This window comes from Cibotium barometz, chromosome 42 (genome assembly GCF_041138505.1).
Source record: "Cibotium barometz isolate CiBa-2024 chromosome 42, ASM4113850v1, whole genome shotgun sequence".
NCBI lineage: Eukaryota > Viridiplantae > Streptophyta > Polypodiopsida > Cyatheales > Cibotiaceae > Cibotium > Cibotium barometz.
This window is the reverse complement of record NC_141087.1, coordinates 35494303-35506931: the sequence shown is the minus strand read 5'-3', so window position 1 is coordinate 35506931 and position 12629 is coordinate 35494303. Positions and strand designations below refer to the sequence as shown.

At 45.9% G+C, this 12629-nt stretch overlaps 1 protein-coding gene across 4 annotated transcripts in view; it reads right to left on the bottom strand.

Moving 5' to 3' along the window:
* Positions 1-1280: 1280 nt before the first annotated feature.
* Positions 1281-12629, bottom strand: part of DEG14 (Trypsin family protein with PDZ domain-containing protein) — a 66849-nt gene continuing 55500 nt past the window's right edge. Inside the window, exons 2-11 of one of the 4 annotated variants that reach the window (XM_086780967.1) lie at positions 11320-11438; positions 11092-11220; positions 10667-10882; positions 7508-7629; positions 7040-7251; positions 6865-6946; positions 3154-3330; positions 2908-3084; positions 2611-2703; positions 1281-1740 (exon numbers count right to left, since the gene is read on the bottom strand). In XM_086780967.1, the coding sequence (XP_086637093.1) occupies positions 1624-1740; positions 2611-2703; positions 2908-3084; positions 3154-3330; positions 6865-6946; positions 7040-7251; positions 7508-7629; positions 10667-10882; positions 11092-11220; positions 11320-11416 (1422 nt within the window). In that variant the 5' untranslated portion in view covers positions 11417-11438 and the 3' untranslated portion in view covers positions 1281-1623. Of the gene's footprint in view, positions 1741-2610; positions 2704-2907; positions 3085-3153; positions 3331-6864; positions 6947-7039; positions 7252-7507; positions 7630-10666; positions 10883-11091; positions 11221-11319; positions 11450-12629 lie in introns of all 4 variants that reach the window. The other 3 variants (XM_086780968.1, XM_086780965.1, XM_086780966.1) reach the window with 3 other exon arrangements.

Genomic DNA, 12629 nt, shown 5'->3' with positions numbered 1-12629 from the left:
CATTTTTTCAAGCATTGGACCTCACAATTGATACGCTCAGAGATCAAGATGTCCCAACAATCAATACAAGGTACTTGATGCAAACGGGAAGCAATCGCATACACACCTAATGGGTACAAGAGGCTCTCTCTCTCTCTCTCTCTCTCTCTCTCTCTCTCTCTCTCGGGTGTGTGTAAAAGAGGACACTCTCACTACCTTTCTACCACCCATTGTGGGGTAGAAATGGGTAGTGGGATTGCCCTTGGGATGACATGGACCGACCTGGGTTCAAGTCTATCCGTCGATTGGTCTTTCCAGATCAATAAAGTCGACATTAAGCGACTCTCTCTCTCTCTCTCTCTCTCTCATCGATATTCCCTTACACAACACCACTCAAATGTATTAGAGTCAAAATATACGAGTAATATGACATCACAATAATACAATGGTCGAAAATGAGAAAATAGATTCTAGCTCTAGAGGTAATTTTTATCATATTTTTAGGCACCAAAAGCTTGCATAATCAATTAACCCACAAATATCAATCCCATCAAAGATAAAAGCTTTATGAAGCATATGGTGGCAACTAAGACCGCTGAACACGTATTAACTTTGTTTACAGAGCTACATCTTTTCTAAAAAGAACTTTAAACCTAGATTGCAATAATTACAAATGATGATCTAAAGTTCATGTGATTTAGGTTCTATTCCACAAAAAAGGATAATATTTACACTCAAGAGTTATATTACCATAATTGATGGAGAAAGACAGCTCACACAACATGGTTAGAATACATTTGCACCATCTTACTCTAGTAGAGGAATCTTTTAATGCTGTAGATTCTCATTCTGTATACTTCATATGCCCAATGCCTGTACTTGCATTGTGGAGCACAGAATATGAAAAGTTTGAACTATGGAAATACCCATTGGGCAATAATGCCAAATTTATGAGAAAACATAGCTTTGAAAATTATGATTCTTTGCTATGACAAGAAGATCATCTATAAGCACAATAAAATCATCATTATAACACTATGGTTCTTCAAGGGTACGGTTTTTAGTGCTATGATGTGAGATTGTGAGTCGTCTCCATTAGTTATGTGTCCACCAATTGAAGTTGTGCGAATTTACCATGTAGAGAATGCATGTTATATTCACAAAAACATCAAATATCTATCATACATTGCATCTCTTGCTTTGCATTGTTCATGTCTACACATTCAAGACCAAAAATTGGACAGGCAGACTTGCATACAAGCAAACTTTATGGCTCAAAATCCTAGTTATTATACGTGGTATTGTAAACATGAAAGCACTTTGATATTTAGACCTAGAAATTACATAATCTCACATTCCAAAGGGGACAGAAAAAGGCTTTTAGGGTACACAAAAAGTGTTTCTTTTGTACCTATAAATTTTGTGAAAAATGGGGGACGGACTTACTGCTAACCACATTATCGGATGCTTTAACCTCAGATATATTGCACACAATGGGCGTTGCATTCCAATGCTTCTCACTGAAATTTGACAAAAGGGCAAAAAATGGTAGGGTAACTCAACAACTTGATAGACTAACAACCATTTTCTCTTGAGCTTGTGGTTTTACATCAAAACACTTGTGTAAAGATAACAATACTGTGATTAAGAATTAGCCCTTGCTTCCTCTGTAGTGACGATCAGCGTAACTTGCTGGTTGTGTGGGCGCTTCACTATAACTTTGTATGACACACCCACTTTATCTCCCAACCTATCTACAATCTGATAGTAAAAGAACAAGACCAAAATATCAGAGAGAAGCTTGCTTATGTAACACACATACTCGCACACACGCACAGATACTCAATACTTGCACATGCGCAAATACGTCTTCTATGCAAGCATTTTGTATGCACATTGGATGGCATCACATAAACTTGTATGGATGAGTTACCACTTGTACACAGAAGGAGAGAGAGCTAGCATAACCAGATATGAATTGAACATGCTTTAAAAAAATTGCCTGTGATAGTCTACTCCCAGCAAGACCAAGCCTAAAACACTGATCTATAATGAATTGATAACATGACCAAGCCTAAAACACGCCCATCTATGATGATTATAACATGACCACTCTCACTGTGATGGAGTTGTTCTCCTACATGTCGAGATATGTGGGGATTCTCTTATTGACAATATCAAGTGGGCCGCACACGTCTCGTCACTAACAAGTGCAGAAAGGCCCAAGCAGTAGGAGCAGGAGGTAAAGCCAAATGCACATGCTACCATGTGGAGCAATGGGATGCCAAAAGACAAGTTGTTAGACTTGCATGGAAGGCTAGCTCCAAGTTTCAAGGGTAAGCTCAGCAACACTTGATTGGCTTTGTGTGCTTGTGTGTGTGTGTGTGCGCACACATGCGTACATGCATGCAGCACACTTCACCACCGTATTGGATCTCAACACACACGCGCGTGCACACAAGCATACACTCCTTAATACCAAATTGGCTTTCAGTGCATGCATGCACTCAGCACTACACTCACACACACACACACATGCAGTGCACAAGTACAGCTACGTTTATGTAGCTTTCCATTCCTACTTTGTTGTGGACATGAAGTGTCAGGGGAGATGTTAATAAATCCATTTACCTGACTTGCTTTGCTGATGGCCACCCCATCAAAATGGGTTATGACATCTCCTGCACGTATTCCTGCACGCTCTGCTGGAGATCCAGGAATCACCTACTCAAAAGAGAAATGCAAACATCTGAGCATGTCCTTATAAATATGAATAATTATGCTGTGCTAGGCCTTGGAAAGTTGGACGTGGTTATTGATGACACTGAGTACTTTAGTAAGAAGAGCATTATGTGGTGCTTGAATCCTGGCCCAAACACTCAAAATCAAGTTAGTGTATACAGTAACAGAGGGAGTAGGGATTAAAACCTGTGGAACAAGTACACCTTCTACTATATCTGGAAATGATGCATCTTGTTCTTTGAGTTGAGAAAGCACATGTTCGTTCAGCCCATGCATTTTGATCCCTAGCCATGGTCGTATGACTCTCCTGTATGAATCCGAATACTGGCAGCTATAGCTTTGCCTCAAAAATAGAAGATGACACCCAAGACAGCAGTGATAAAAATTGTTGTTTTGATGATTGGGTATTCATTACAATACAATTCTTATGCAAGCGTAAAAACCAAGAATAAGCATGTGATATAACCCGTGTTTCTGAAGCTGCTCCATGACTTTTATGGCTGTGTCGATTGGTATTGCAAAGCTTACACCATCTGCTGCAAAAGCCTTCATTGTGTTGATGCCGATAACCTCACCATCAAGGTTGAGGAGTGGTCCGCCAGAATTTCCCTGCCCAACCAGTAGATTAACTGAGGATAAGAAAAGAAGGGGGGGGAAGAGGGGGGGAAGAGGGGGGGAAGAGGGATGGGATGGACCACTCAGGATCGTTGCAATAGCATTTAGGGGATGTTCTCTTTAGATACGAAGAAGATCGCAACCCAATTTTCCAATAAACAAAAAATCGAAATGATAGATTTCCAAGAAGCTTACACCGTGGGGGAACTCAAACAAGGACCTGGGTGAAAATGGACACCACACGCACAGAGAACTGCAGCTGTGTAGGGCGGAACATGGATGGAGAACTGAGTGGGATCAAGGCAAAACAGGGCGGGAGCAAGGAGGATCTGCCAAAGGTTGGTAGCACTGCTATGATGGGAAATCTTGAAGCAAAGGTTAGCAAATCTACATTCAGGTTAGGTTGACCAAGGACTGGGGGTTAGGCATCTTATGGGGGAGGTTACTGCTATTTGTGGTTTAAATGTTTCCATGTTTTATTAAATCACATGCCTGCCAGACAAGGATCTTACATTGGTATCAGAGTTAGACCTGCTGGTATTAGGCTGGGAACCCTCCGAAAGGAGGAGAGGAAAAAATCCAACGCCTCGATCTTCTGGACTCTCATATCTGGGCTGCTTTCTTGTCTTCCAACAAGGCCCAGTGGTATTGGACACTGAGGGCGGGAGAGAGGGCAGAGTTGTGAGTGGGCAAGACAGCGTGGTTGGATATGCTTGGAGTGGTCTTTGTACTGCTGCATGTCCATGAGAAAACCAGGGAAAGCGTATCTATGTGTTGTTTTTAGAGTTAACACAGGAGAGAGGAGAGAGAAGCTATGGTGGATGAAAGATATCCATGGTGTGTGCGTGTGTCCTCAATGATAGCTTGATGAGATGTCAGGGATACACATACACGATGGGTACACACACACAGACTCCGAAATATCCAACAAAACCCCCTTCGGAGCGATGGTGGAGTGACTTGGCTCAACACTGCACTCTAATGCTCCATCTAAGACATGTTCCCTGCTACAGACTCAGAGGCTAGTAAGCATGGTTCACAGGGCAGTGTTTGGCATTCCATAGTCAACGTAAAGTCTGCATTGTAAAGAAGCTCTCCAAAGCAATAAAGCAAATACTTCAGCTTGCAAGAGGAGGCCCTTAAGTGAGTAGTTGGGACCCAATCTGGTGTCGACTCTCCATCTCTACAGCTCTATCTCCTGTGTTTAATGATTAAAGTGGATTGCTTAAACTCACTAAAAGAAAAGGTATAAAGAAGGCCTTGATGCATGTTATATGATCATACCAGTTGCATTCTATAAACAATGTCCTCATGTCGCCTTTTTTTGCTAAACCATATTGAAATCCCCTCCAACAATCCAATGATCAGAATGAGGGAGAAGATCAGTGACGGATTTCCAAAAAGATATCCTCTCCCCTCTACGATTCCTGCATAAGAATGACCCACTGTGCTCTAGCAGTCACAATGATCACATGGCCAAATATGTAGGGACAAATAGTGGCTGACACTGGAATACATACACCAAATTTGGTTCCATCAGCTACTGACCAAAAAGTGTCCCAACAAAATCTTGCCAGATCTACTACCTTGATTGGCATCAAGTTTGTGTTCCTGCAAAAGCAAGATATCCAGAGGATCTTCCGTAACTACAAAGTGAAGCTCATCCCACGAGCTGCTTCCAACATCGAGGAAAAACACCACCACCACGCCCGTTTTGAGGATGAAATCTGGCACCTGGCCTAGTGCCAGATCTAGAGTGCCTCTCAGAAGTGTTACTGGAAGGCAGGAAGTTGGAACTGATCTGGAGTATTGGTAACTGACAGGAAGGTAGGAGAATGCAGTGTATGGTCACCATTACCATGAGACTGCACTGCATGTACATCCAAATGCAAAGTATCACCATCTGATGAACTGCATCCTCACCACCATGACTGTCCAACTAAACTGGGTCCTCGTCATGAGTAGCCAAGGATGCAAAACAGTTGGGTTGCTCCACTGGGGGCTCTGGCGCAAGTCATGAGTGGGGTTCTGAGTATGTCCATCACCCCGTCTCACCCAATGCTGTACAATATAGGGTACAGGAGATGTGGAAGGCGATTCTGGAAGGACAGCCAAACACTGATCCTATGGAGGCCAATAGCTTCCAAAATATCCAGGGAAGGCCATGGAATCTGAGAAAGATTGGAGTGTGGTTGCAGTCCTCTGCCACAGGGTCACAATTCCAATGGTACTAGATAAAGAAGGGTTTCCTCGGGCCAAGAAGAAACAGGCTGCCAGAAAGTGCCAGAAAAGTGGCATCATTGGCTTGGAAGAATCCTCTTCCAAGCAAACGGGTGTCAATGAAATGCGAGGCCAAATCTGAGGCCAATGCTGCCAAAATCCAATCTCTGGCCTAAGACCCAGGAGGGATGAGACCCATACACTCTGCCGATGAGAGTGAGAAAGAAAGCAAGATATATTAAGAATCTTCTAAAGACCCAATGGGCCTATGAGACCAAAGTGATACAATAATGTCCATGGCATATCTCATCATGGAATGGAAAATAAAATTAGAAACAAAAACATAGCTGTCTCACTGGGGTGATACAAAACTGCCCATGGAAACTCATCATAGAGTGGTCTTCAGCTTTTTTCAAAATCAGCTTGGAGGATGAGGAGCTCGTCTTTGGAAAAATTAATGGTTTTCCCAGCCGGTGAGGGTTTAGGAAGGATTGGCTTGAGCAGAAGCCATAACGCCAATCAAGGGATGGGCAGCCAACTTGAACACAACCCAAAAAAAAAAAAAAAATTCAGTATGTTGACACAGGCAAAAATGCAGGAGAGGTAAGAGGAGGGGCTTATCTGCATTTAAGAAGGGGAAAGAAGGAGAGAGGACGAGAGTGGCAGGCAGGAAGAAATTGACCAGAGAAGAGGAGAATGGCTGGCAGGAAGAGAAGATGGCAGGAGGAGGGCAAAGTGAAAGGCGGGCAGAGTGAGCTGGGGCACAGGTGTGCAGGTCAACAGTACAGGGAGCTAGGAGTATATTCCTTTTCACTGCTAGTAGACAGAAGAAAGTTAGAAGATTCAATCGATCTTATTAGAGAGCCGTCAACAATAATCTGGCTTCCCCATTTTTGACTACACATGTCAGATCCAACTCTAGAGCTTATAGTGGGTAGATTGGAAAATTGTAGGCAATGTGGCACACGGAGGAAGTTCAGCACCGCCTAGGCACCTCCAGGATTGCCATACACTCAGCAAGTTTAGCGGGGGGAACGTGCACTTCATAGCCCCAGGCCACCCCAACCATCACCTGAGTAGTGATTGCCTCGGCCACAGCTGCTCGTCTCCATCAGGATGAGTGTGGCCAACGGTCACAGAGCAGTCTTCCTTTGCATCTGGCATAAGGGTTCATGGTGGTGTTACTAGGCACTCCCTAGACATGGCTTTCCCTAGTGCATGACTTATACCAGTATTAAAAAGGAGATAGAAATTGATTCAAGCTTCCAATGGATATATAAGAGAATCTACAAAGATGAGGGAAGTCACCTGATTGATAGCAGCATCCGTCTGAATGTACCCCCCATGGACACCTCTAAGACCAATCTCGCTGCCTTTACGCTCCACACAGCTAAGCAGTGAATAAATGTGGTATTAAGAATGTGGCATGACATCGTAGTCAGTCTCATAACATATGTATTTCTTGTTCGTTTGGTTTGCTTACCTGACCACTCCCACCGTGACTGAGTTCTGAAGATGAAGAGGGCTTCCTAGAGCTATAATCCACTCTCCTGGTCTTAGCTTTTGTGATGATCCAAGAACTGCTGCAGGAAGAGGGGCCTTGGAATCAATCTTTACCACAGCAATGTCTGACGATAAGTCATAGCTAACAACTTCTCCATCGAAAGTCCGCCCGTCTTGCATGCTCACTTTGACCTAAAAGAAAAAAGGACGGAAGAAAACATGTTCCTGATATTAGAGTTTACCCACCATCAACTCCATCGTGTATGGCATCCCTACTCAGATGATTGGTGCTAATAACAGGTGCAGGTTTATGTATAAAGATAGACCATACACCCATGGCTGCACATGAATTGAGAATTCCAAATCTCTTTGTACTGGTACATGAGATTATCTACCTTGCCTTTGTACACTACATTCCCATATCCTGCTACTACATGAGATTATCTACCTTGCCTTTGTACACTACATTCCCATATCCTGCTACTACATGAGCATTCGTAAGAATTGTTCCATTGGGGTTGATTATTACACCAGAGCCTGCACCTTGCCCAACAAACAAGCCCATGTCACCTGCAAAACCAAAATTCAGGGCCCCCACACAGTTCATAAGAAACTAAAAAGTGGAAAAAGCCAAGTAAAGCATGAAACTGCAGATATGTATGCTTCTTCATGTGCGCACTCGTGTATTTTATTTTATACATTTTGAAGGTAATGGCTTATTTTTTATAAAACATAAAGAGAATTAACAAAGAAGAATTTTATTAACAAGCTCTCTAGCTTTATTTTTCTGGCTATTGAAAAAAGGGGCGACCCGATGAGGACTTTCAGCACTCATACAATTCGCCTACTGTATGCAGCATACTTAATGTCCTTAGCCACCATGCTTAGCTGTAAACCTGTAAGCCAGCCTCCTTTGAGTCTTAACACTTTCTGTGGCCTGCCTGCTGACATATGGGGCCTTGCACTCTATGAGCAGCTGTTCTAGTATGAAGAGCTCTTCACTTCGCCTTTGGCTGATGACATGTAAACTCTAGTGAGTTCAACAAAGCTCGCTCCATTTGGCAGACTAGTGGAATCATGCATGAGAACTGCTCATGTGGGTATTATATGTGGAGCCCAAGATTTGTCCCTATAAGGATACGCCACTCTTGTCATCTTTTTTTTTCCCGGGAAATAGACCCTTCTATTAGTTATATGAAAAACCAGCCAACAGGCTGAAGAACACACTCAGAAACTCCAAGAGAGGTAAAACACTGGTGAGGGTAGTCCCCTCCATGGCTGGCCACTCTCGAAGGGAAATACCTCATACAAGGGAAGAAGAAGAGGGGAGAGGGGGTGGGGGCGTGGAGGGAGGAGGGGGGTTGGAGGGAGAAGCCAAACCGGTGGCCTTCAGTGCCAAGTGAGGTCACCGGCACTGTTCAAGAGGAAGAGACCCTGCTGCCAGATGCGTAGGAAGGCCTCTCCATGTTTCTGCATGCGGTTCGAATCTCCCTGTAGCTCCCCCCACTCACCGCAAAGGGTATGAGTGGGACCTGTCCATATGACACAGATGGACTCCGCTGGGTGAAAAGGAAGGGGGGGAGGGGGGGGGGGGGGGATGCGGTCGGTGTTTTGAGGGTGCCCTCAATGGATTCGTTGCACCATGCCCACCAAATGTGCAATGCCACAATGCTGCTGATGATCTCCCACCTCTAACAAGTGCCAGGGCAAGCCTCCACTGAAGACTCAGGGGTGGGGAAAGACTCTACCCTGCAATGGGTGAGCCTAACGGCCTGACCATCAGCTGTCTCCTCATAGTGGAGGGCGGGTCCTGACTTTGTCATCCAGGAAACTGCCCCCCAAGTGGGTGGTGAATAGTTGAAGAATCCTCAGCCACACTTGCTACGCTTTGGGGCAGTCCCAAAGGCAATGTCGTTGCGACTCCTACAGGGTGGTTGCACCTCATACAGTGTGCAAGATGACCACCAATGGCCAGCCACATGCCAACTACGAAACTCCTATGAGCTACCTACTAGAGGAAAAGAGTGACCTTCCGAGGTCAGAAGCTATCCCACAGTCGCTTCCAGTAGTCTATGAGGAAGCTAGGTGAGATGTCTTGGGAGGACTAGTGGTCTGCTGAAGAGCGGGAGTACCATCAATCTCGTGCATCTAGATCCGGCGGTAGTGAAAAAAAGGGGGTGGTAGGGCTGGCTAAGGGGTCGGTCTCGCCAAGGTCCCACTGAATCCGCGTCAAAGGTCAGCCCTCCCAGAGCCAGTCTTCACGATCTGTTTGGACTACCTATGTCGCAGGGGGGGGGGGGGGGGGGCGGTGGGGGGGGGCCTAGGTCAATGGCGAGGACTATCTGCTCTCCACCTCGGATCTTGGCGAGGTGTCTATCTCGGGCATCTGAGGAAGCCGCTTGAAACTAGTCCACTTGCCAAGAGACTGAGCTGGACCAGAGCCGAGGGGGCCCCAGGCTATGTGAGAACACGCACCCAGAGGGTGACCACTGGGCATCCTGAAGAGGCGGTTCCAGATCAGCGGGCCTGGCAGTGTCTTTCCTTGTCTGAGGCTTGCTGAAGTCCTCTACTAGGAAGAGGGTCAAACATCCTACTGAGAAAATGAGAGCCAGTACCCTATCTGAACCTAGTACCGCCAGAGGGATGTTGTGGCACGTGAAATCTCCCAGCCACTGGAGGCTGGGTAGGGGAGGGGAGGGGTCCTAGAGGGGGGTCTGCCAGTCAAAGGAAGGGGGGGGAGGCCCTATGTCGATAGCAAGGACTATCTGCTCTCCGCCTCGAATCTTGGCCAGGCGTCTGAGGAAGCCACTTGAAACTAGTCCACTTGCCAAGAGACTGAGCTGGACCAGAGCTAAGGGGGCCCAGGCTGTGAGAACATGCACCCGGTGCTCAGGCCTTGCGATCAGGCCTCCGTGAAGATCCACCGTACACTAGGAGTCTAGGGGGCACCAAGTGAGGGGGTTCAAGCTGAGATCTGGTCAATCAAAAAGGCCTTCCAAGGCTCACCGCAATTCAGAAAGCCTCTAATGATCAACTTGCCCAGCAGGGCTCTGTTCTACACAGCTGGGTCAATGATGCCCAATCCTCCATGTGTTCGAGGCTGAGTAATCACCCTCTAAGACACCTTGGCCCGAGCCAGCCGCCCAGCCGTCGGCGGACCCAGCCTACAGAAAGCTCCGGATCAGTCGATGTACCTGCAAGGGCAAATCTCTGAAGGTTCCCCTCCTCTCCCGAGAGGTAGGCGGCTATGTCATCTGCGAACTCCGAGTCAAGTAGCTCCTCGGATCTGATGGGGAGGCGGGGACCTCATGTCTCCTGCATGGAGAGAGGACTGCTCATCGCCTCCACCACGAAGAGGAAAAGGAAAGGGGCGAGAGGAAACCTGCACTCTTGTCAACTTTGTCCTTGGACAACAGGCTGAGTGATACAATTTATCCTTTACCTATGTGTCACTCCACCTAATGGGCCTTCATTGCATGGCAAACAGAAAACCTCATTGGAAACTTGTCCACCTTCATCGTTCTTTAAAAAAATCTAAGCATGCTAATCAGACAAGGATGAGCCATAGGTGCAAGAGTTGCAAAGACCGCAAAGATAAGATTCAGACCTAAAGTAACCGTAATATGCACCACCGCAGGAGAAGCTTTTGCTGCAGCATCTGCAATTGTGTATCTTGTTAACGAATCCCTCCAGTCAGCCTTAGAACCGGTTGTACTGTCAGGTTTCGATTCAGCTGAAGAAGAAGTAGAAGCACGAGGTGATGCTTGTTCTTGTAGAGAGACAATCCTCAAATTGTCAGTAATATTAGCATCGGGACACCAACCTGTCATGCACATATGACAAAAGGAAAAGGTTGACGAAAGAAAATCAAACAGCTGTGTGTGCGTGCATGGGCATGCATGCATGTGCATGAATACTTATATGTATGTACATGCGTGGGAGTGAGTGTGTGTGCACGCGCACGCGCGCGCGCGCGCGTGTGTGTGTGTGTGTGTGTGACAAAAAAGAAGGCATGCTTGGAGAAAGGAGTACCGTGGGAAAGCCATACATCAGGGTGACAATTCAACTGCAACCAAATTCTTCGACATCTTTCAAGTGTCCACTCATAAGGCCAATTGGTAATCTTCACAGTCATAACACTCTTCTCATCGGATGCATGGCCTAGCAACATTTAGCATTAGAAAATGTCAAAAGGTGACAAAATAGGCTCTAAAGCCAGCAATAACAATCACCTATCACCTTAATAGGCAGATACCATACCATGATCGTCATGAACGCAAAATGCTGCAGTCCCAGCACTAGCAAGAATCCTTGTCAAAGATCCAATGTAAGATCTTCCAATCCTTGATTGCCACATCGTTGTCCTCTCAAATTTTTGACTGAATAAGAACTACATTGGTTGTCAAGGCATACCGGAAAGGTGGCATTTAGGATTAAAAAACTTTAACAAATTTAACATTGACTTCACGTGGATAATGTATAATGAATTTTATAGACTATGCTATAATTGAGTTGCATATAAAGGTAATTGTCCTACCATACTGAGCACATGGAGTTGTTACAACCATGTGGCCTTGGGAGCAGGACTAAATATGGCAAATAAATTGTAGCCTAACAAAATCAGATCTTAGCCTCTAAGAAGGCTCAATACATGGGGCGACAATGCCCGAGACAAATCCTAAAGCCATAAGATTGTTGTGGGTATTTTTTATAGAAAACACTAAAGAGCCAGATCTATTCTATAAATAAAATCGCATTTTAAAACTTCCACATGAGACCAGTTCCCACCCCCTGCCCCCTAAACAAAGATCCTTCCCTTAGTCAAGAAAGGCCACATGAAAAAAAACAGATGCAATCCCCCTAAGAGGTGAAAATCTAAAAAGGAAGGATCTTTGTGTCGCTTTCGTGGTACAGCATGTGCATGATCCTGAGAAAACTTATTCACATGGTGTAGAACATTCGAGCCTATGTGCTAGGACCTTGCTCCACCCGACTCCCTCGGATTCAATTCCTCCCCCCGGCCCCCACCCTAGGTTCACCTTCCCCTTGATGAAGTTGCACCACAGGCCTCACTGCTTGAGCCTCTTCATCAGCAGAAGTTTCCCACTGAGGCTCCCCTTGCTTTTTCTTGATCTCCATCGCCACCACCCCCACCGCCTCTCACCCCTTTGGAGCCTCAGCTGCCATCTGAACCTCTGCCCCACCTAGACACAGGGGCCCCCTCCTCAGGTCCCCACCCCCTCATGCTTCCCAGAAGACTACCACCCGTTGGCATTCCTTCCAGAGCTTCTCCAGCTCTGTGAAGGTCCAGATCTACTCTGCACTAGTGACAAAGTTTGTTTCCTCTGGAGACTTCTCCCTCATGATGGGCTATCCAATGGACTATGCTTCTTCAGGCGGCTCCCTGATGAGGGTGCATCCCACCTTTGAAGAGACGAGCATTGCTCCATGTTTGTGTGGTATTGTACCAGTCGCTGCCAGCTCCATCAGCTGGGGAAGCAGATATCTTCTCATTCCCCATGAGCATGCAACCTGCGACAGTCTGGACAGATGAGACCGTGGACTCCACC